The sequence below is a fragment of the Lepisosteus oculatus genome, chromosome 6, assembly GCF_040954835.1.
Source record: "Lepisosteus oculatus isolate fLepOcu1 chromosome 6, fLepOcu1.hap2, whole genome shotgun sequence".
Taxonomy (NCBI): Eukaryota; Metazoa; Chordata; class Actinopteri; order Semionotiformes; family Lepisosteidae; genus Lepisosteus; species Lepisosteus oculatus.
In genome coordinates this window covers 6,485,341-6,511,038 of record NC_090701.1, presented here as the reverse complement: position 1 = coordinate 6,511,038, position 25,698 = coordinate 6,485,341, and the positions used below count along the sequence as shown (strand labels likewise).

Genomic DNA, 25,698 nt, shown 5'->3' with positions numbered 1-25,698 from the left:
GGAAATGCCAAGCCACACGACAGACAGTTATATTTATTTTTGAGTCCTAGGGTTGTAATATCATTTAAGCTACTTTTTTATATTACATATACTTACTACTGCAGAAGCAAACACATTAAGTCCATAAGAAAGAAAACAAGGGAACGTACTTGTAGTGGATGTGGTGGATAATTAAGCCATACCTCCCGCAGGTCCTGCAGATAGTAAAAATAACATTTAGTACTCCGGGGAACCATTTAAACCTCCTTTGGAGAGGATAAAATAACACTAAATGAATTGTTGTTCCATTTGTAATAGAGGGAATAGCTAATATGCCAGAGCTGGAGGACTGTCTGGAACGAAAATAAAAGGCAGAGTCTACCAATAAAATCACAACATTCATTTTAAAAGCAATTTGGTTGCAGCTTTTTTTTTCTTTTCACCGTTTTCTCCCCTTTCATTTGTATAGTGCAGCAAAGTCAATAAATTCCAGCCATAATAACATTATATAAAAAGTAAGCATTTTACACAATTGATTTACCGGCTGTACTTTCAAACACTGTTTTGTAATATTGGCAAAGTAGGAACTGTAAAATCCTGTAAAAACAGCGCAAATCTTGCAAGAAGCAAACAGTGTGTGAAAAATTAGACTCTTTTGATTGAGAGGCCTCATTTTTAACCCCCTGGGTGCGAGAACCCGTGGAAACACAGCCATTGCACTGGAGGGAACGGCCTGTACCAAGAGAGTGATTATCTGCAAAAGCACCGCTTTTTTTGGACTAAACCAACCAGTGCAGAGATAGAGGTAAACCTCGCAGCTGATATTGAGCCTTGAACATGCCTTTTAGGAAGCCCTTTATGGCAGCGATCTCAAGCTCAGAAAAGAAGAAGGGATGCAAGAACAGCAGATAGCAGCACAGTACCTTGCACATCCAATAGATGAAATGATACAACCAATGTTTTCTACATATATATATTGATACATACTGCATATATTATATTGATACATACGGCTGTCAGGGTGTATAACGCTGCCCTAGGCTAGGACTGTTAGCCCTTCATCTGCTCGTCTATGGACAGCATGTTTGCTCCATTGTACTTTTTGGACAATCAGTCTGTATAAACCTATGCGCATTTTGCACATATTTTATTGTTTTTACAGTGATTATGATCATCACATTTTTCACATGCCTATGTATTTATTTATTTTTTATTTATTTATTTTGTTGTCTTTTGTTTTATAACTATTCTGATGTCTGTTTTGCTCGTCTTGGGCTGGACTGCTGTAACACATCAATTTCCCTACGGGATTAATAAAGTATTATCTATCTATACACGTGTATATATCCAAATGGACAAATAATCTGTGTTTAGTATTTTGTCTATACATTTTCCTTGTTATATTTTGTCTTTTCCTTACTATGCTTTTGATTTTGAATGTTTTAGTCTGTAGAACTCAATGGGAATTACACAGAGGAAAAAGCTTCCAAGGTGGATTGTGAAGGAACGTCAATGTGACCACTGATCAAAAACGGTGCCAATCATCTTCACTAATACCAATGCAGAACCTGTGTGGAAAGCATAGGTTCAGCCACCGACTAAAATGCAAACAGCACTTTATACTCAGCATTAATAACAACAAAGGCAATCAAAATTGGGGCTTAAGAGTTTTAGCTGTAGCAAACAAGTTTTGAAAGCTGTACTGTAAGCACACTGCTTTCAAGACGTAACTTTATTTAAAAAACTATTTTGGTAGCTAACAGATCAAAGCAGCAACAGATCTTGCCTGTCACTGCTGTCTAATGGACTGCTGTGACACAACTAGCAAAATGTCGAAACCCTTTTGCTTTCAGATTATTTTTTAAGAATCTTGTACATATTACAGCACTTATGTATTAACAAATGTAAAAAGATTACTTTGAAGATTGCAAGAGAAATATTCACATTAAATTAATTAAACTTTCTCTCTTGTTACATTAAAATGCTTTATAGTACAGTATACATAGTACATAGTGAAGGGCAGTCCAAAGTGTGAGGCAGAGAAAAGTTTTCTAGTAAGTATTTTAATTTATTTTCTTTGTTTACAATTTAACCTTTTCCAGGCCAAGATATTTTATTAAGATAATGAAAACTGCCAAAATAAATGACAGTTATTCATTTAAAGTTAATCTTAACAGAAAGTTTGGTGTAAAAAAAAAACATTTTTGTTTTAATCTCTTATAATGAGAGGCAACGAGGCCAAAAATTCATTGTTAATATTCAAATTTCTTTAGTTTAATGGTGCTGAAAGGAAGGCAACTCCAAACCTTACACACGTCTTCGAACCTGAGCCCAAGTACCAGGTTGGTTTCTAAAACATGTATCCATCCAGCAATATGCATCAGCAGCTCTTTGGCCTCATTCCATCTGGCTGTGGGTGGTGTAGCTTTGTTACTGAGGTCAGCCTATTGTTTCTTCAGCCAGATGGGGTAAACCAATAAATCAATCTTAATTCAGTTTCTTCTTTACTCCATCTTAATGGAGTTTGTCTAAACTATTGAAACAGACTAGTCTTGAGAGGCAGTCTTGTCCATTTTACCTGGTCTGAGAGACATTACAGACATGCAGGCACATAAGAAATACAACCTATCTGATAAATGTCTGATCATTTTATAGCCAATCAACTAAGAATGAACCTGAAAGAGAGCAGGAATTACATTTCTGAAAGACCCTGGTAATAAAGAATCTACTTATTTCCACAAGGACAGTTTTTTTTTTCAACCATTCTGCCTGAGACATTGATAAAGAGAGATAAAGACAAGAGACCTTGAATACAGCAAAGCATTTACCTTTAAAACCCTAGCTTATTAGCAGAAAGCAATAAATTTCCTCAAAGATTAAACAGCAGATACAATTACTCATGTTAGCACAATGAATTCTAATTTTTCATTTGTTAAAAACAGTAAAAATATCATACCAACTAAATGTTGGTAGTCCAACTGTTTCAAGCAGCACAGCTAGGCATCTGTCTACATTTGTACAGGAATTTCAGAAAGTGTATGCCTAGCACACTCTGCTGGCATACCTAGAAAATTTTCAATAAAAAAAAAATAAAGTAAACATTGACTGGTCTATAATTCAGAAAATGTCCAGGATATCTAGGATAGGAAAGTCTTCGAAAACAAGATCTATATATTACAGCTTCCACCCCATCTTATTTTTTTGCACAGTGTCAAATAAATTCTTATCTTTATACACACACAACAATGTATAGACAGTACATTTCAAAATGTTTCATCGCTATTCATTTGTACATTGTTCTGGGATTTGAAGACTTAACTATGTACCATTCTTGATGAGGAAGATTTGGGTGTCACAATCACAATGTTGGAATAACTGGATCAGTTATCCTTTGAGACGGGAATACAGGATACTGACAGATTAGACATTGTGCAGAGGATCTAAGATTCCTAGCATGCAAAACGAAGAAAAGCAGACTTAAATTCCTACAAACTAAAACATTTACAAACAAATACATAAAATTCAAAGCAAATTTAATGATGCTGTAGTGTCAAGGTCATAGAGGCACATGCAGTCTAAATAGCTGTGCTGCCAGCTGTTCTCTCAGAAAGCCTAGTTTTAAACACTTCAATCATGTTTTAAATGAGGGGATCTAATGATTTCAAATGGTTCAGTGAATGCCTTAATTGCAAACGATCCCTTTATTATGTATTCCTTCTGCCACAAAGGGTGACATGGAGGTACATCACTATAGCAGCTAAACTCATAATCAATTGATCTCCATTTTTCACCTCAAGCCATTTAGCATTAATTTTATAGGCACTACTTTCTGAACTGATGGGAATGCCACATCTCACAACACGTTCTCTCCCTTATTATAGACATACTGTGTCACCGCCAAACTGACCTGCTCTCAGCAAATCAAAGATGTCCTATATGTGTTTTATTTTAAATAATACTATCATACAGGAAAATAAAAACAAAATCAGGATTGCAAATGAAAATCTGATGCTTTCTGTACTTTCTATATTTGTATGCCTTATTACAAGCACTGTTTACAAGACAGTGCAGTGGTATGAGGGTTATAGCTGCTGTCTCAAAGCTTTTGGGTCCAGGGTGAAATTCTGACCTGAAGCAGACCTTTTGTGGAGTTTGCAGGTTCTCCCAGGGCCCACATGGGATTTATCTGTATTCTCCTTCTCCCACATCCCAGAGACATGCTGGCTAAGTTATTCTGTGCATCTTTAAATTCCCCGTGTGCTTTTCCGTATGTTTGGCATCCTGTCTAGGATGCAGTCCTGCCTTGAGCCCTATGCGTCTGTGTTAAACGGCTTTCTGATGATAGACAGACATATTAACTCCTTAACAATGTGCATTCTAAAGATGTCGCTCACCTGAAGGTAGCATTAATGAAAGCACCTGTTTAATTGAATGAAACCTATGGCTAGGCATGGATACTGTATGTTCTTAGTTTTAAATACTGTTATTTGAAAATGTTTTTACACAGTCTTATGACAAAACTGATCCTTTACGGTGAAATTTAACTTACTTAAATCTTAATCTTCTTACTTGAAAATGTTTGTGCACCATAATATACGTGATTGGAACACCACTCTGGCTACATTTATTTATGCAGTAGAACCATTTCTGAATGCAGAATCACAGAAATATAATTCAATGATTTTTTTAATATGAAGTTACTGGGTGGGGGTAGTAAAGATGACCTTGGACCTCAGTAAACCTACATTTAAAAAAAAAAACGGCACTGCTCTTCTTTCTCTGTTCATTTAAATCTAATGCCCTGAATTATAATGCATAACATGAGCTCTATTCTCAATGGTGGTCATGATGAGTAATAGATAAGGCCCTGCAATATTCAAGAAGAAATTTTAACAGCTAACGTGCATAGCATTCATTCATTCCAGAAAAAGCCATTTAAATGAAAGAGATCTAAATTAGAAATTGGTTACCTACTAATTACATGGATGGTACATAAACAGAATATTCAGCATATTCAATACTCTGCTATTTGGCCTAAATATACTTTAGCATATTTCTAACAAGAACATTTGAAGGACTGAGATGGTATACAGGCTGCAGGATATATTCAAGTCGGATACCTCTGTACAAGTGATCATCTGGTGACTGAAATTAGGTTTATAGGTCTTCAGTGACACTAAACTGAGTAGTACCTGTAGCTACTACGGTGAGGATACAATCCCTCAGGAGGTCCTTAAGAGTCTGACAACCCGGCTCTAACATTGGGTTGTTATAAACGGTTGATTGCATTTTATGTCCATTATGGGTGTTTTCTGTCAGCAGGTAGCACTGCTGGAGTCTGGTGATGGTGAATGGATGGATCCTGAATTCTTAAGTGACTTTACATTGGGAAAAGCAATTAGCATGGATAATGCCTCTATTCATTTTCAAACCTTACTTTATTCTGGGCTTTTCATGTATTTGTCCCATATGCATATTAAATAGAAAAACATATTTGTATAACATATTTAATATAGTACTTATATAGCATTTATTTAGCATATCATTTTGGATTGGTATCATATTAAACATTGTTTATGTAGCTGTAGCAGTACTTTTAGAATTTTAGGATAGTTTTAGCATACTTTTTAATTAGAAAGCAACAAATAAGTTAATTACTTGTAGTTCTTCTGTCTTAACTGAGTGACTTTTTAAAATACTGAACTTTCCATCTGACTTCCAGGTGTTCAGGTCATTCAGAATTTACCACTGAATTTCATAACCTCCACAATAAACCATTACAAAAACCTATTATTTTACAGAGCGGCAACTGAATACACCTGATCAGATATTTTTGTGACGGCACTGAACCCCTAAGAGATTCATGTTTTTTGTTTACCTATTCAACACAGAAGATCCCTGTATGAGATAGCACAACTAGGAACCCTGAATATGAGCTCAGCATCCAAACTAAAAATGGAATATCCTATGAGACTGACCACCATTATACTCCTCAACAAACATATAAAAACTGCTATACTTTATTCACTTAGGAGTCACACAATTAGCGAAAATTTTGAAGGGCGGGTTCTACTGGTGGCAGAATGTTAGTACACACTGAGCAGGCAATCACCCACAGTTTTGGAGAATCATTCAATTGTTGCAACAGTCTTTTTTGTAGATTAGAAGCAAATGCACACTAATCACTCACACAGACCAATTCGTTTAATTACTGCTCGTAGGCAGTGGAAATATTTGGTGAAGGGAGATCACGGTTCTGTCATGACAGAAATAAAAGGAGCACTTGCTCAGAATGACTTGGCCTGCACAAGATGGTGAGCAACACAAAAGCAAACTACTGACGATTAATGACAACAAAAACCCAAAAGATCCAACTTCGCCTCTATCAGTGTAATGTTTAAAGTAGTCTCCCACCCCCTTGGTTTATCCTTTCAATTTGTACCATCCACTGCAATCGTCTCTGTGTAGTAGTGTTCAAATAACCAAGTAAGGCTAGGAGACGTTTTATTTAATCTCTGTCTTAATCAGAAGATACAATAAACCAGCTGTTTGAATACGTTTTTTTTACTGGCATAAAAGGATAAGAAACATTATCCTACCTGTGTGGTGTCTTATAGTTCTTCAGTAATCCTCTATTTCTGATGTACACAGCTACTGCTAATTTAGAAAGGCTTATGCCCAAGATGACCTTGCAAGCAATGTAGTACAAAGTAAAAACCTTGCAAATGGATTTTATCATAATCAGTTGTTAAACAGTATCTACCCTTTCTAAGCTACAGAAATTTGAAAGATCAACATATCATGGAGCTTATTAATTCATACAACTAGCTGGAAAATTTTAGCTTAGATAAAATATTTAAAATAGTGCTGACACTGGGTTAAGTACAAGATAAATCACAAGTCAGTAATGTAATTTAGGAATATCTGAAAGTCACAGAAACATACAGACATAATTTTAATTTTGGATGAAAATCAAAACTAACATGTGGAACAGGACACTGAAAGGTACAGAAAGGATACAGAACTACTGATGACAAGTCCCAAATAAGATCAAGTATGCATGTCTACCCAAATTTTATATAAATCAACTAAAGCAATTTATTTTACATACATGTTTTACCTCACTGTTAAACAGCAACCTTCCAAATAACTCTTTGGCCTCTTCCAAACCACCCTCCAAGTACACCGCCCCTGTAGATAAAGTAAAATAAATATCAGAGTCAGGATTATAGCCATCTTTAAACAAAATGCATTGCTTAATCTTGCAGCAAAACCAGATATGTAGTAATCTCCATGTGTGAATACTCACAAAGCAATCTCTTCAGATAATATGATTTTAAGCCATGCAGATCAGCACATTTATTCAATATAATAGCACCAGAGAAGGGTCTAGAAGCATAAAATGCATTTTTTGTTAAATATAATTTAGATGAACATTTAAATATTCATATTCAAACTATGTTAAATGTTTCTCTCTTTGAAAGGATGATTTAACATCTATGTTAAGCATCCATGTTGAATTTTGAGAAACAGAAAAATAATGCAAGTCAACATTGAAAGTGAGAAATGTCTTAGCCCAAAGCAATACAAGACAATAAGACTTCATCTGACATGACAGTTTACAACAAAAAAACTTAAACATTTAATTTAAATCTAATGACACACGGAACGTACACACAGACCATTTGGGATGTACTTTGTGGTCATTTAAATGTTTAATTTTTTGCCTTAACTTCAATATAATCTAGTTACTTATATGTAAGAAAGCATGAATGTCTGTTTTTATAAGGCTCTTTTATTAGTTGCTTACTTTACTTTGATTAAATGCACCAAACGTGTGGGAAACAATGAGTTCAAATTAATTTCTGGGGTGAACGTCAGTCATCAATCATTTCAGTGCCTTTTGTGGTTTTGAATTTAACACTAAATTCTCAATTTATTCTCATTTTGGCAACATATTTCCTAATTTAAATAAAGCAAAATGATGAGATTTTTTGCTATAAAATGACCGCCTTAACTGAGATTTTTAGACACCAACAACAATAAATAACCTTTTGTAGCTGAGCTTTGTCGGATATCATGAAAACCCAAGCACTATTGAAAACACTTTCTAAACGCAGTATGCATCATTACCAACAGTTAATCGCTCAAAGCTAAGCAGTGAATCTGATATATGAGAGAATGTGTGATTTGCCTGTGGAAAATGTTTAGCTCACATCCTCTTTCCTGCATTCCAAGCTATCTCCTGAGAATGAAAAAAACAAAGGTGTAGCAACACATGCATGGTAAGAAATGTGACTGTGCTTCTGGGATGGTATGTGCAAAGTGATAAGGTTATGTATGAAAGGAAACAGGATTCCCAGTTTAATTCACACCATCACAAGACCACAGTATAAATATTTTGATATATCCAGAGCATGATGCATAAAATCACCCATCCTTTCCACTGCCAACAAATGTGATATGAAGCAGATGATACAGACAACAGGCAGCACAATGGTGGCACTGAGGTCAGAAATGCTGTCTCACAGCACTGGGGTCCTGAGTTCAATTTGTGGGGTGCTATCTGTGTGGAGTTTTTATATTCTCCTTGTGACTATAGGGATTTGCTCCAGGTGCTCCAGGTTCAAAGACATACTGGTACATTAATTGGCTTCTGCAGAAACTGACCTGGGTGTTTGTGTGTGTTTGTGCCTGTGGGTCAGCCCTGTGATAAACTGGACATCCCATCCAGGGTGTATTCTGATAGATGGACGGGCTCAGATAACTTCATAATTAGAAAACTGTGCTTAATTGGTGAGTTAAGTGGCAATCAGAATTCTAAACATAGCACTGTTTTTAACAGAAAACAACCTTGGGCGACAGATGCACTTTTACAGAAATGGATGTCAAACACTATTTGAGAATTTGTTTAGCTTAAAGATAATAAGTAATAAATCGAAGAAGATTTTTTTCAAGGCATGCCATGTGACAAAAAATAAACTATAAAAATGCAGAATACTAGTTATTGTATGATAAAGCATTCTGTAACAATAAAAGTTAATGAGTATAATAGCTAGGTTATACTGTATACCTATAGATGCATATATTGATTAAAAATTGTAGTATTTTCAATTTCCAGAACAGATATTTATAACACCAAAAACAATAATATAAACAAACACTTGATTTATTAAGATCATTAACATAACGTGAAGATGGTTAAAGTATTAAAGTTAAATTGCATTTTTCCTTTTATAATTCCAAGTGCTGAAATTTAGGAGCCTTATCATGGGAAAACACTATCTGAAATTTATACAAGGCCTGAGGAAGTAGCCAGTGCCTATACACACATTTGTTATTTCTACAGCTGCCAAAGATAAAGACAGAAACAAAATCTCCTGCTGTTTCACACAGACAGGCTACTTGTGTTTCATAACAGAGTGCCTACCTTGGCTACACCCTTGTCATTATCATTACTGAGATAATTACTACAGCAGTGCAGCTATTTAGACCCTGCTAACGAGTTATGGCCTTTAGCTACTTAACGCTCTGCTAGCAAACTTGATAGTCTGGCAAGTTGTGTCCACCTAGGCAAAATGAACAGTTCTTCTGGAACTGAGAAAGGTGATCAGGAAAGGTTTTGGTCAGGAGTCACAAGGAGGGAGATTCAGGGCCCAGATGAAAACTAGAGCTGCAGTTACTACCAACTCATGTTTGCTGAGGATATTTCAAGAAACAACGTAAAACTAAATTGAAATTAAATGTCAAACCTTTTTGAAATCACGCACTGCAGCTGTAATGTGGTAGCAGGTCATGTTCCAGGTAAACAATGTCAGACCAAAATGCACATTGCAGGTGCATGAAACGACCTTGTATGTGTGCTCTCACAAGGTACCAGTGCAGATACAGATGCACATTCATGAGTTCAATGAAAACATGATGACCAATTTACTTCTTTCAGACTTTTAGACATGAAGCACTTCTTATAACTTTGGTTTTAAAAAAGTAGATAAAGATTTACAGAACGGCTTCCTTGTTTAATGTGCTTCTGATTTGGGAGGCATGTTATATTAGTTTAAGACTTGAAAATGAATTCTTCATTACACCTTCTACCACAGATAGAGGACAGCATCGTGTTAGAAGGCGTCACACACCCGGACAAGGCTCCACAGCTGAAACATTGTGTTTCTTTTCTTCTCTTTTTGGCATGGAATTTACCTTTACTTATTCCTTTGCAGCCTACGCATGCTGACGCAGCTACCTGCTTGAACTACTTCAGCATAGAGTTAGGGCAGTTAGGAATCTCTGTTCTCAACTGGAAGGTTGGTGTTTCAAGTCCCCATTGCAGACAATTAAACAAGACAACTGACAATTCACTTAAGTCGCACCAGTCCTTGCAACTTTATGTAAAAGTCAACCAGCCCTGCTGTGGTTAAACCTGTGATGGACACTCTCAGTCTGCTTAGCATCGCAGAAACTAGGATAAGCTTCAGATTTATGAGTCTCTGGGCTTAAGTTAGGGGTTGGCGATATGGCCAAAAACATCATGCCGATAAAAATTTTCATTCAAGTCGATATCGATAATTATCACGATAAATGTCAAATAATTATTTATTTCAAGTTTAAAGGCAGATTTTTTCTCCCGGGTGAAAGTTGAAGAAACCAGACAGTTAATTGGTAAAAATTAACAACTTTTTGAGCTGGTCGTTGGCAGCACTGCATTTGCTTCAGTGTCTACAATCCTGTCAGCCACCACCGTGTGGGTAAACCCCACCCCGTTAGCTGCTTGGTCTGCAACACACACGCGCACTCGTGCAGCATTTTGTGCACATGCGCATATCATGCACGAAGTATAAACATATATATATCGAACATTTATCGAACGTTTGTTAAAATTATATCGAGGAAAATTATATCCCGATAATTATCGTTATCGAATTATTGCCCAGCACTAGCTTAAGTACAAATTTTACTTACATTCTGCAGACAAAGCTCTGATTTATCTGCACAAAGCACATAAGATGTGTGGAGTGTAGGCTTATAACTGAAACTATTTTACTACATTATAAGAATGCATATATTTTAATGTCTAACTTTAAAAAAATATAAAAAGGGTCTGAGTCATAACTATTCCAGTCCTAAAATGAGGCTTAAGTAATATACATAGTTGGAAATGATCAAGATTTAGGCAATGTGATACCAATGACTATGCCCCTAGCAGCCACTCAAATTATATGCATTATTTTCAAACTTCCAATTGTTCAATTTTCTTTCCATAAAAATGACAACTAAAACTGAATTTCAATTTTAACACAAAGAACAAACAACTGAAGTAAGATCAAACCTCTTTTAAAAATCACGACAGCTCACCCTCTTATATTGCAATTAATAAAAGAGCACTGCTTACACATCAATGACTGCACCACACTGTAAAATCTGATATCCAGTGAATCAGAGATAATCCTTTATTTTCTGGCCTTTCTAATAGGAAAAGCTTAGAATGGCATCCAAAACATTACCATCTGCTACCCAGTAGCTTGGAGAAGGCTTTAATCCACAGATAAACTGCACATGGAAATTAGGGATGGAAAGCATCTGTGGAATGCATGTTGGATGGAAATGAAAATCAAAGTCTTATCAGACATTTCTGCTTAGTTTAAAAAAATATTTATACTTTTCATAGTAACCTGGGCACACAAATCTCCTGCACCATGTATACACGAAGGAATGCACTTACTGCACTAAAGCAAAAGGCCTTAAGTACCAGGACGCAGTTATTAACCATGTGAACTTCATGAAAAAAATATCTGAAAAAAAAAAACTTGACTCTTGAGAGTAAAGAGAGAGAGAGTGAAAGAGTTTGTAATTCAGAAAATTCTCAACGCAACTTTGCAGTTCTGGTCTTTGACATCTGGTTACCTTGAAAAAGACTTTAAATCTTGGTAATAAACAGATTGCTTGGATTCCTGCTAAAGGCACAAAATCTTTAATCTATCATCAAAATCAGGATTTCTTGCTTTCATAAAAGGGCTGTGTGACAGAACACCCCCTATGAACAGTTATACTACTGTGTTAGTGTGTGTATGTGAAGATATCTCCACTTTCAAAGGATGCACTTTCATTTTTTTATACAATAATGTATATATTATCATAATTCTTCATAAAACTACATATGGTACCCCATAAATTAAGAAAATACTAAATACTGTCGTTTTCAATGCGGAAAAATGGGCACATTACAACTGAATGCATTTCTTAATTACAAACCTTGTTTTTTATTGTTCCACTGTTTTATTAGATGTGGGCAAGTCTGTCTTTAAACTACTGGTTTACTGAAGTGTGACATTAGAAACGGTTACTATAGTTAAAAATCACTTTGAATTTTATAAATAACCCCACATGCCGGACAACTTACCAATTAATGCCTCAAAACAATTTGCCATTGCATGCCGCAAGTCCGATTCCCGACACAGATCGGGTCCATGAGCATAGAGCATAAACCGATCGAGCTCCAGCTTCTGCAATATCAAAGCAAGAGAACGAGGTATAACAACAATCATTTCCGGCATAATCAAATTGAACTTCCATCTCGATCTCAAATTGCAGTCTTTACAAAACACAATAAAAATACATCTCTAAGTCTGTCTTAGTGGAAATGACAGATGTTACCATGCACGGTTGAGCTAGACCGCCAACATCATTTTGAAAAACAGACATCATCAGAGAGAGGGTAGGAGTAATTATCAAACTAAAGTGGCGCCAAAACTCATGTGACCTTCAGGAATAAAAACGTATTACATTTTAAAAAGAGGATTTCCAACAACATGTAATGCCAATGATGTGCTCTATAGAGGACAATAGGATTAATTTTATTTTATTTACAAGTTAATTGTTTTAAAATGTAGTCTTTGATGCAGGCTCCCTGAGAAAATACCAGCCCATTAATTTGAGTAATATCCCTACAATTTAAAACAGAATGGGAAAAGCTGTTTCTAGGGAGTTATATTTTAAATATAATTAACTTTCATCATATTACTACAAGCATATGCTTGTGCACATGGCATTATAAGAGACTGTGGACCAGCTCAGTTAACAGGCACAGTCAAGGGTTGTAGTCACTAAAGACCTGTTATCCTAATTCACCTACAACATCTTATACAGAGACAGAATACAATGAATAACAATATTTTCAAATACTTATATTTTTCTCTGTTAAAATACTTTATTAATAAAGCTATCCAAGCTCAGATGTGATGGATTTTTGCATGCTGTATTTTAGAAAATCAAGTAGTACACAGATTGTGAAAACATCTTAAATGCTTTTGGCATAATTTTTAATTGATCATTCATGGCTGACCATGATATACTTGAGTGCTTCTGACTGCTGCAAAAGACTTAAATCACACACTTAGTGGCAAAGTTGATTGGATGCAGGATATGAAGTGAATTAACCAGTGAAAATCAAGGAAGAATAACATAGAAAAGAACCAATAAGCCCCACTTATCGAGAGAACAACCAGAGATTGTTGGAGGTACGTGCTAACGCGACAAACACATGGCTTCCTGCTGCTTGTGCAACAACAGCTTTTTTTTTGCTAAATTAGAGCAAAAATTAGTTATGCTGTGAAGGCCCTACATGCTAAACCTCCACTGAATATACTTGGGGTTCAGGACTCAGAGATCGGTAAAACAGGAAGATTGTCCAGGCTCTGTGAGAGTTTTGGAACAGAAAATCAGCAATCTTGCATGAATACTGTATTTGATGATAAATGTTAATCTTCTTCCAGTAGCTCTGGGTAGTTTATTTTCATTCCTGACAATAGGAGACACATGTTCTTATTTTTTAATATATATATATTTTTATTTGGCATTAGGGTTGTTCCTTCTTTTATACTCTCCAGTAATATACAGTACCGCTCCAATTCTCTGACAATGAATGCATAAGCAAATCACCACCGCTAGTAGTTTAAATGATATTTTGGGGTTTATAAGTTACAGTTTATATTTTAGATATTAGTATTGACATGATGCATACATATGAATTATAAAACAACAGTATGCACTTCACCAACCTTGGCTAGCATGGCGAGGTGCTGATTCTGAACAATAGCCGTTCGATATGTAGCTAAACCCCCTTCTTCAAGGTTAGGGAACAAATAATACAGATGAACACTGTGAATCCAAACACAAAATACATATCAGGATCATACCTGTTTATATCCTGCTCTCCAATTTGGATTTTCTTTTGTGGTAAAATACATCCCCTGGCTGTCTTTAATCAATTACTTCGTTTAGAAAAGAACTTTAATGTGAAATTATACAAAACATTACAGATTATGACATTGAAGAGAGTGACAATTAAATAAAAAACTGATACATTAATATTATATTCTGTAAATCGTGATAGAAAATGCCTGTGTTGTCAAAATGAGGTAAGACTGAGTACAAAACCACCTAGCATTTTTTAATCCTTTTTTCCCAATGAAGTAAAACAAAGAGAAAGATGTTCCACATTCTACTTGAGAAGGCATCCGTACAGAAAAGGCAATAGTACACTACTGGCATACCTGTGCTTGGCTTCTTTCCAAATAGTTTTAAAGCATTCATTTCAAAGGCGAACAAAATTCACGGTTATTTGCTTTTCTGAAGGATAAGGGCCGGTACCTTGTTTTTGCTGATTAAAAATTTATACTTCAAAATGTACTGCATAAATAAATATTTTATTCTAGCTCCACATAACATTCTGAACACATTGGGAGATTTGATATCTTTTAAATTGTTTTACACGCTGTTCCGTTCCGCAATTATTAAAGGGCTTCCCCTTTAGCTTCGCCTCCATCAAATGCACAAAAAGAGCAACCTTTTTTTTTCCTTTCTCATGCTGCTCAGAAAAATCTATTTTATTATTGCATATCCATGTTTATCATTTCTAGGAATGGCAAGGAAAGGTTATTGAGAGCAGCTGTCAGATCAAAGCCTAAGATGAAGAGACACGACCGAGCAGTGAACAGCCTTTCACATGATCTACTGCAGAGGTTCTCGGCTAGGGGTGGGCATCAAACCTTTTTTTCACACATTCTAATAACAAAAGAAAAGCAAGAGAAGTCAATTCATCTAGCAAAGCAACTCATCAGAGCAGATTTTATCCCACATTTCATGGTGTGAATCAGATGGAGGAGTTCAGGAATGGACTCGGAGATATGCGACTCCCTCCCTGATTGGGAGGCCAGTTCCGGCAACTCTGGAACCCAGCACTGCTCATATACTGTAGCTCTGATCATCCAAGTGTCCAGTCAAGGGAAAAGCACCTTCTGGGCAAGGGTCCAGAGTTCTTACCACTTTATTTTTTCTCCTTTTTATTCCGCCCATCCCCTTGCAATAATAAAGCAATCACAGCAACAGCTCCATGTCATGTTAGTTTAAATAATAGTTTAATAAATTGTTTTCCCTTCATCTCACAGCTCACATCAGGAAAACAGATCAGCACTGTTTTTTTAAAAAAGTTCTGAATTTGGCCTCACCTTTTTTGGATTTAATATGGCTCTATAAGTGTTGGAAAAGCATGGTGGTCTGATTTCCCAAATTCAGCATATTGCTCCCACTGCTAATCATCAGCAATTTCTATCTCACACAAAGTGAATTAGTTATTACTTTGGAATGGACAAGTTTTTTTTTGCTTGCTGAAATACATGAAGCCTGATCTGCTTAACCATACCAGGCATGCTCCAATTTCATAATGCCCAGTTAATATTTTCATCCATCTGGTAACAGTTGTTTATTCAGAATCCTGGTAACTGATCCATTTTCACTGTCTTATTAAGAGGACCGTTTGCACATGCGCATACTTGCTCACTGTTCTCCATTTAATCAGCGCTTCGTGATTTAGTCTTTATGAAAAATAAAGAGCAATAGTGCTGGTGTGGGCTACTGCTCTCGTTCATACTCTCTCCTTAAACTCACTCTGTTTCTGTTAAAAATATGGACTGTACAGCAGCACAACATTAAATAAGGCAGTAAGGAAGGCTTGTTGTATCTGGCTATCTGTAATTGGAGGCACAGACAAGGTGTAAATATTTTCAAAAGTTTACAAAGCAGCCTGCACCTGTCTTTAATTTTGGCATGCGTTCTGCAAATGATCTCCTGTGTCAAACTAAAACACAAGGCATTTTTATTGATCTAAGATAGTTTCAAGTGAAGCACACTATTTCTTCACAAATCAACGCAAGCGCTGGAAACCTCAATCTAATTACTTGTAGACAAGGGTGGTACTTCAGTGTACTGAAAAAGCAGATGGATAAGGACAGAAAAGTTCCAATATCGTTCTCCTACAAGTCATACCTGGCATTCATCAAAATCTCAAAACTTACCTTGTTAAAAACTCAACAACTGCATCACCAAGAAACTCCAGGCGCTCGTTATGGTTTATTCTGTAAGATAACAAAAACGTCCTTAAGTGCACAATACTGCTGATATCAGGTACTTACACCATTTTAGGTTTTGAAGCTTGTTCTCAAACAACAAGCTTCAATGAACATGTAATTATAATTGCAACAAGTTCCATATGTTGAGGATTCATTTAGTTTAATGTTGTACTATCCAATCCTTCTTAAAACAAACTTTGTCATTTACACGTATCTTTATAAACGAATGCTTTTAACTGTCTTAGCCTGGCAAGGATCTTGGCAAACCAGTACTCGTACTAAAAGTACTGGATAGAAGGTGGGATTGAGATTTTCCAATATTCTGTCGCTCTATTCTAATTGTCCTTCACTGCTAGACCACACCAATTTCCTATCCTCTCTCTGAGCTAGGTATCTCAGGCCCTGGGTGGTTCTTGTTTGGTTCCCTTTCTACCTCTTTAATTATTCCTTCCAAATAAAACAGTACAGATTTCTTCCTTTTGTAAATATCTAGAAATGTCTTGCCCTCACTGAACAGGTGATCCCCAAGTACCAGCACTGGGACCCATATATTGTCCATATTTACATTCAAACTGGTTCTCAAGATACTTCCTCCTAGGCACAAGCCTAGGCATTCCTCCTAATTTATTCCAATCACATCACCTCATGCTCCAGCATTCAAAAGCCTCCTTCCCCTGACAGGGATCACTGTAACCCTGATCCCATCCCAAAAGCCCAGGGTGCAAGGGGGGACCACACAATGAACAGGATTCCAGTCCATAACAGGGCACAAATTAAGACACCAATGAATCCTGGTAGCATGTGCTAGGAAGACAGGAAGAAACCAGCACACTGGCAAAAACCCAAGTGGAGACCATGCAGACTCAAGACAGAAGGCACCCCAGTTTGTAACCAAACCCAAGACCCAAGTGCTGTGGGGCAGCAGTACTATTCACCACACCACTGTGCCACCCACCTCATATCCAACCATTCAAAATCTGACCTACTTCAGAAATCTTCTGATTTCTCCATTGCCGTTTTTCTTGATCTTAACACCCATTCTATCTTCTCCTCTGCCAGACAAATAGGCATGACTAGCAACTCGGGATTACAGCCCTGCAGTAAAAGGCCGCTCCATACGAGCTGATATCTTGAAAGTCAGTTTCACAGAATTGAACTTTTTAGCTTAAAAAACTTTAATGAACAGAAGAACTGAGACATTAACAATTGTTATAACCTAGGAATATGTTGTCCTGTTACATGCCTGAATTACAGAAATCAATGAAAAGCCAGAAATGGTCATATTTACTGCCACATAATGATTTATCATTATTTTGGAACTCACAATTCTCAATATAATTTTGTTCCTAAAAGAGGTATTTTTCAACAAGTCTTGCACTGCAAAAACGGAAAAGAAAAGACAGGAAATTCCTAAAATTACTTTGCAAAGATGTCATGTTCACTAACAACAAGGACTTAGTTATGACCCTTTCTTAGAAATTCTGTAACTATTTGTCAATGTTAAGAAAACATTTTAGCATTCCCCATATGATTTTATACTCATATAACAACACAAAAATATTACCTTGAAGGTGAGGGATCATCCTGGCCAAGCCTTGACATTATGTTTATCAAGGTGTTGATACCTAGTGAATTAAACAAAGATGAATTAATACTTTTTGCGATCTGAATCTTCTGAGGGCCAACGGCTTATGACAGTAGCCAACTGGTGTGAATACCACTTGAAAAGAATAAGGCTATGTAAACTTAACGGGGGAGGAAAATAGCAGTTCTAGCCAATTGATACTCGGTACAGATCTAGGCACAGACAATAGGTATAAACTCAGTATGCACTGAAGCAAAACGAAAATTCAACAACTTGCCAATGTCATCAACAGCAGGTACTGTGACTGGCAACCTTTCACCAGCTGGTTTCTGCAGCATAAGATTAGCAATAAAACACTTTTATGTGGGAAGTGTCAATTTTATGGTCACTCAATTAATTTAGGAAGAGATGACTTGCATTTTTATGATACTACTCTGATTAAAATACAGAATACATATATTACGCCATTCTATTACAAAACTATCTCTCCCCACGAAGCAAAAATCCAATGAGTCATCTCACCTTCCTGAAAGGAAAATGAACCAAGGAGGAACTTAAATGTATTTCACAGTTAGCAGTGCAACCCTATCACACTACACTAAAAGTAAATCACTGGTTGTTCGTGTTCTACTTTCACTGTAATATGGACACAACATAAAAATGTACCACTGCATAATTGAAAGGTGTCAGTTACACCAAACTGCTAAAAAGGTTAATATTTTTGCTTAAATCCATTACACCTGAGTGTTTTTGTCCATTGGCGTATAAAAGCCAATATAGTTTGAAAGCTTGTCAGTGTTATTAATTACACATTCTATCATTTGAGTTTGCATATGACATTATGTATATAGAAGTTGTTCAGAATCATTACTTCAAAATAACCTGAGTAATTTATTTGATCAATTCAATGAGGTACCTCTATTGCACTAATATGCAGCAGTTAATCATTACATGTAAACAGCAATCTCAAAAAGGGGTCTACCTCACCTTTCATGAATTATAGAATAAGTGCAGCTTGTCATTCACCATAAAAGCACTGTAATTTTGCTCGTGGTGACTGCACGCTCTTTTATGAACCCTGTTTAATAATACTCCACAAGAAAATAAATACGTGTACAGCACATGAACGAAGGTGAAATCCCAAACACTTGATTTAAATTAGCATTGTAGTCACTCAATATAAGGGTAATGCTCAACGTGTTAGAGTTCTATGAACAAGCAACAGCTACAATAGATATCTAGAATATATATTTATATGTTCTGTTTATAATTATAATGAATTCTAATGAAATATAGAACTGACTATAAATTTATTTTTATATTTTTAGTTATTTTATAATATATAAATACATTCTATACAAATATAGAATCATTGAATTTTCAGAATTCCCAGGCCATGACATCACTTGATGAGCTAGATTTCTCATAACGATTACAAATACAAATCGCTTACAAAACAAGCAGTTTTGACCTTGGTCAAAGCACTCCCAACACTTTTGTATACTTTTTTTAGACTCAGAGGGGATTTGTGACTTTGTGATGGGTTGCCAATGTTACTTTAGCACTGTCAACACAAAACTATAAAACGTAATTCCATTGAGAGCTCACATGAACCCCTAAATAATGCCCCGTTTCCCCTACTGTTTCTGTAACCCTAGTGAGGTGAAGCTGAATTTTTTTGCCTGCTTTCCAATTGCATTTTCTTAGGTGTAATAAATATTTTACACTGCATAGGTCCTTAGAACAAATACTGCAGAAAAGGAAGACAACCACTGGTAAATAATAATTTAAAAAATAATTGTAGTGTAAAAACAAATTAATTAAAAATAACAGCAACACCTGATGGTCCCAGTTCTTAAAGATTGGAATTGACCAACAACAGTAAAAAAATATGTAATTTTACAGCACATACCTTTTTTTCTCATGTACATGTGGTGTACTTTTCTGTCTCCGTATTTAGGTTGTCTGATACCACAGTTAGATAATGAGTTCCTGGCATGGTCTGGGTTCATTCCAAAATTCAAGTGGTGACTAGGGTGAGTCATTGCCAACTGTAGATGAAGAGCAGCTTATCAACAAAAGAACTACATAAAAACAGCTGTGCCTCCAATTGATAGTGGTGCCATTCATATTAAAACATTATGCAAAATATTGTATACTTTTAGCGGGTATATACTTTGTTAACAGAATTGTTTTATTTGCAAAAGATGAAAACTAATTTTGAAGACTGTTTGATTGAAAATAAAAGGCTATATGACAAATATAGACATCTAGAATACAAATTGATTTAATTTGATTGAAAAAATTGATATAACATTTACATTATGTATATGATGTATATATGCTTATGTGAATACAGATACACATAATTGGAAGTGAAAAAGACTAATGCCTAAATGAAGTGGTTCTGTTGAAATTCTCAATGTAATATAGAAATATGCTGTCTGGCACCAACTAAAATAAAAAAAGCACAGTGAAATTGAATAGCTGAATTATTAAAAAGGTTTGAGATCTCTTTTCCCCTTTAAGGTGGGGTATTTAATACATTGCGGCAACCAGCAAAGTCGACATAAAATCTTTAAAAGGATTCTTTTACGATGAGAAAATCTTGATCTCTTTTTTAGACTGTGATAACATTAAACCCAATCTTTTTTTCTTGCTTATTTTTAACCATGTCTATGCAAGTCCATAAATATTACATTCAGATATTTGGTTTAATGCATTTTTACCCTATGTGAAAGAAATTAAAAACATAACTTTTGTCTTAACTCTGTATGGAAGAAAAATAAAAAGTAACAGATATATTAACAGTCTATACGACATAATTGCAAATGTTATTTAAAATAATGACACTTTTATATGAATGTTTTTGGATTTACATTAACATTATACAGGTATATTAGACATACCTACATCCCAAATGCATGTTTCCTTTACTTTAAACTAGAGCAACTGAATCAGGTGTTATAATCAGAGACATTCCTTAATCATCTATAATGTACAAGTACAATGTACAAATATGTAAATAGGATTTTATTTTTAATTAGTATATTTTTCCCACAACACATTTAACACAATAATGTGGTTTTGAATTTTATTTAAAAAGCCTATTGCCAGTTTTGAATAGCTAACAGAGGGTAATGAACAGCCTGGTATTCAACTAGATAAAACCTGCAAGATTATGTCGTACCAAAACTGCTGAATTAAAAATCATTGGTATTAGATCTTTGAAATTATCATTAAGCTATCCGAAATTCTTGAGCATTGCAACATGAGAGAAACAAAACCGTGCAATACGTCTGAAGGTCAGTAATCTTAAGAATATGCAACTATGCAAGGTGAGAAAAATTCAGAAAGCAAGCTGAAGGTTAAAAAGGCTCCCTTGTTAATGCTTAAAGCTAACACTAACACTTCAATCAATCAAAGTTTATTGATCAAATGCACAACAATACAGTGTGCAGCAGCAGTAGTTGCTGGCAATGAAATGTCTTTTCTACGAGGTCCCCTGTTTGGGGTGGGGGGTGGGGTGATGACATTTAAGTTATGCATCATATTCAAGTGACACTTTCCTAAACCACTCAAGACCTATCTTTGGACTCTTTTACCTGCAAAAGACACCGTTCTTTGAACACATATCCTATCAGCTTGTCCAGGTGCATGAGGCACTGGTGGTAACGAATGTGATGTGTAAGGACTGGCAACATCATAGCATGCTGTTGGCAGAAAAAAGAAAGAGTACAAGACATTACAAAATCAACTACAGATCATGATTCACTGAGAAATGTCAAGCAAAAAGCCACAAACTGAATTGACAGGATAAGTTTGGTATCCTGTGGGGTAAAAAAAAAACAATTTGGTCTGCTCCTTAATCACCCGAGTCTAAAAATTAAGCCAAAATACATTTACATATTTACATATACTAGCTTTAATTAGTTTCCTACCTCTGAGCTTTCGATTAATTATAAAACTGATGTCTTTTTTTTTAAAACACAGTTTGACAAGTTATTTTAACATGGAGCCTTTAGTGTGGTTTCCATCACAAATTGGACTTTACATCTCCGGCTACAAAAAAAAATGACTTATGTCCTTTGTAATTCAATGAAGCACCGCAGAGCCAAACACAGCAGAAGCTCTCTCACTACCTGGCAGACATCAGAGCGGATGCCTGTTTTCCAGAAACCTTGGCTACTGAGCTCCACAGTCACCTCACGGCGCATAGTGTTCTTTTGTCTGATCTTCTGAAGAGCTTCCTACAATGTGAATAATTGATCACTGGTTAAAGCCAGAAGGGATTCTCCCCTTACAGGTGTCAGACAACAGCAAAGACAAATTGGGACGCAGGAGAAAAAAGCACAAAAATGAAAAAGATTGTAATTACCGTTCAATTTTTATATCGCGTGCACAGGCAGTAGTCGTGTGAGCATTATCGAAAGTCAAAACTGCATTATGCATACAATTAGAAGCACAAGTGGCCTAGCTGTTGGTGAGCAGGAGCAGTCTGCATTACTGGCTGTGTTTCAGAAGGCAGCTGATTATGCCAGAGTGGGCATCAACATTATGGCACCAGCTTTTCAGCTGAATTAGTTGTAGATGATACCCATTAAGCTTCAATTCAACAGGTGCAGCAGCTCAGAAATAGACTTCTAACGGGATTCATATTTTGTATTTTCTCACCTGGTTGCCATCTTATTTGATTCGGGACCCCAGGGTTTGTTACAGGTTATACAGATTCCAAGAGTAAGCCTAACATGGAAAATGCTTACACCTGAAAGCTTTAAAAGTATTATATAGACTTTATATAGTAGTTGAGAGGAATTTGAATGTCCACCTCACTTGCTTCCTGTCTTGTGAATTATGCCACTTATGACATCTTCACAGACAACCCTAAAGGCTCTCTGGGCTTTCGTGCGCCTCAATACTTTTTTTTCCCCCTTTGGCAGAATCAAAGCTCTGGACCATGCTTAAGAACTTTTCTCTCACAGAGATCCAAAAGACCAGCTGATTTTTAATTTATGAAATTCAGTCTCATCTTCCTTCTTCACATCTTGCTTCCGGCCACAAAGCTCCACATTCTCTCAGACGGAGTACTTCAATACAGTAAATCAATACAGATGATAAAAACGGACACCTAGATGAGAACTGGGTAATATGACTTGTATACCTCTTTGCTGTGAAATGTTAATATGACACACAGGCAGACCAAAAGCACACATCTCATGAGTCCTCTTATAGCTGATGCCCTTGCACAAGGGCATAAATTACTCATTTTAGCTGGAGTGATTTACTTTCTGACAGCCTGCGTGTCAAGCTCTGTATTGCCTTTATAGTACCATTGCTTGCAGCAGTTGAAATTTTAACCCCACAGAAAAATCCAGTAATTGACTGGGCTGCAGCAAACTTGAGCCAGAGTCAGAGAGAGGATGCTGAGCATTTATTAAAGCTGAGGATTAGGAAGTCCAAAGGGTCTGATGAAACATACATACAGTACTGGATAACGCAAGAGGATTTTTATTATGCACTCTTAAGTAGTTACACGCAGATTTATACATCGTTATCTGTGCTGTGAACATTAAAAATACCTCTCTTTGTGTTAGCTTCTGCTTGTCAACCTGCTTGACTTTGGGACTGTTGGCCAGCAGATGCCGAAGTTTCACGTAGCTCTTCCACAATTTCTGATACCTGAAATAAAGCACGATTGAATGTTTTGAGATGCCAACATTTTTCTGTGCTCAATTTCAAGCTTTGGAAACAATCTGCATATTGGTTCCTTCAGATGCCTTATGATAAATAGGTATATACAAAATCCTTAAGGATGGCTTTTTAAATAAAGAAAATGAGATACTATACAAATGCACTTTCCTTAAATGACAAGGGAGCCTTCTATCTATGTAATTATTTCCTCTTGTGATGCAAGGAAAGACAGACTTGAGAATAACTGCTATAAAATCAGAAAGGACATCAAGAGCTCTTTTATGTCCAATTTATAGACCTATTTCATCATAAAGGACTATTTTAAAATACATAAATATGCCTGGCACTAGATTGTTAAAGCTGATGGATCTCTGAAGCTGATAGAAAGCCTTTTTGTCATCAACATTACAAGAGGAGCACAGGAAGACTCTCTGAGTTTTCCTAAATTGCCGTGATAATATATTTCAACTGGAGGAAAACATTTTATTGTAGCAATTGGACAATACACTTTACAGAAGCTTCCAGCCCTGGTACCTGGTTCCAGCCTTAATCCAGTGTGTCTTCCATGACATTGGATAAATTGAGTAAATAAATTAAGTTAAAAGAACTCCAGAGCAAATTTTGATCCCCAAAACTGAAAACCACTCATTAGTTATTTTTCTTATTATTTAGTTTCTTCTGCAGTGTCAGATTATCCAGAGTTAGGGGGAAAAAAAATTAACAACTTGTGCCAGCTTGTCCCTAGTGAATTTCAATTCAAAATCCTGTAATCCTGGAACAACTGTAGGAAGTTTATAGCACTGATTAAGAAAATAATCTAAATATGGCTATTTTGCAACAAAAGGCTTTTTCCATGGCAAAGCTTTACAATTGTTTTTAATAAATAAAAAACTAACTGTACGTTTTTTTAACTAGTATTTTTAGCGTACATCAGTATTTTGTTACAAAACACAAACTTGTCATAAAACATCTAACTTACTTTACAATCAAAAATTAATATTTTAAAAGTTGTTTGTATAGTCTATTTTCTCCAATGTTTTGACCAAAATGGCCAATGTTTTTGTGACTGAACATTTCATTGCCCCAAAAGGCTTCATTAACCTAGGAAAAGGACCAATTAAGGACTTAATATTGGAAACTCATTATAGGATAATAAATAAGGAGGCTTACTTGTGTGATTATCAGATTACTACAGCCTTACCTCAACTTAAAAACAAACCTTTTAAGGATTTCAAACGACTTTTTTTCTGCCTTCTTTAGCAGCTTTAGAACTACTTCTGAAACCAATTTTGTCAGCATTTTTTTTCAGTTCCATAGTAGATTCTGCATTTATTGCAGGAAAAGCAATCCTCTGCAGTTTTGCATCTGACATTGCCCAAGGCACAGATATATACTCTAGGTCCTGGAGGGCTGCTGTGTTTTCACCTTGGACTTTTAATGACTCTGACTCAGTTTTCCACTTAATTGGTCTATATCACAACTGTGACCAGGATCTTTAATCGTTTTGTATTATAGGTTTCCTACAATACCTAGTGAAATGCAACCCTTCAGAAGTAGGAGTGAATATCATTGATGAGCAGGAGTGAATATTATTGATGATGGTTTCTACTGAGCCTAGAATTCACGGTTACTCATAGTGCCATATATTTACAAACAACAATTTGAAGTTATGTTCTTTCCTTCCCATTCCCAAATTTTTTTTAGTTAGGTCTATAATATGATATGTAATTAAAGTAGCTAAAATTTAATTATTTCAATACAGCAGACAGAAATGTCCGTTACCTGCTAATAATTTCAAAATTCGTACAGGAATTTGTTCTGAGCAGTTTTTGATTTGTTTGCCACAGAAAGAGAGGTTGTTTGATTAAAACCATTAAATCACCTTTAAGTGTAGTTAAACATGGTCAGGGTACATTATCCAGTACACAACAGGAGAGGTTTAAGGTAATTCGTTCAGAGAGTCATTGTCAAAAGACACCCCCCCCCCCCACATTATTTTAACATTCATAATGTATATTACAGGGTGATCAAAACTTCACC

The 25,698-nt window shown here is 35.8% G+C and overlaps 1 protein-coding gene across 4 annotated transcripts in view; it reads right to left on the bottom strand.

Moving 5' to 3' along the window:
• Positions 1 to 25,698, bottom strand: part of drosha (drosha ribonuclease III) — a 69,559-nt gene that overhangs the window by 31,219 nt on the left and 12,642 nt on the right. Inside the window, exons 15-25 of one of the 4 annotated variants that reach the window (XM_015354794.2) lie at positions 23,547 to 23,646; positions 22,110 to 22,217; positions 21,573 to 21,680; positions 19,880 to 20,018; positions 17,947 to 18,007; positions 17,369 to 17,434; positions 16,329 to 16,388; positions 14,034 to 14,133; positions 12,377 to 12,479; positions 7,091 to 7,170; positions 150 to 194 (exon numbers count right to left, since the gene is read on the bottom strand). In XM_015354794.2, the coding sequence (XP_015210280.2) occupies positions 150 to 194; positions 7,091 to 7,170; positions 12,377 to 12,479; positions 14,034 to 14,133; positions 16,329 to 16,388; positions 17,369 to 17,434; positions 17,947 to 18,007; positions 19,880 to 20,018; positions 21,573 to 21,680; positions 22,110 to 22,217; positions 23,547 to 23,646 (970 nt within the window). The remainder of the gene's footprint in view (positions 1 to 149; positions 195 to 7,090; positions 7,171 to 12,376; positions 12,480 to 14,033; positions 14,134 to 16,328; positions 16,389 to 17,368; positions 17,435 to 17,946; positions 18,008 to 19,879; positions 20,019 to 21,572; positions 21,681 to 22,109; positions 22,218 to 23,546; positions 23,647 to 25,698) is intronic. The other 3 variants (XM_015354795.2, XM_015354796.2, XM_015354797.2) reach the window with 3 other exon arrangements.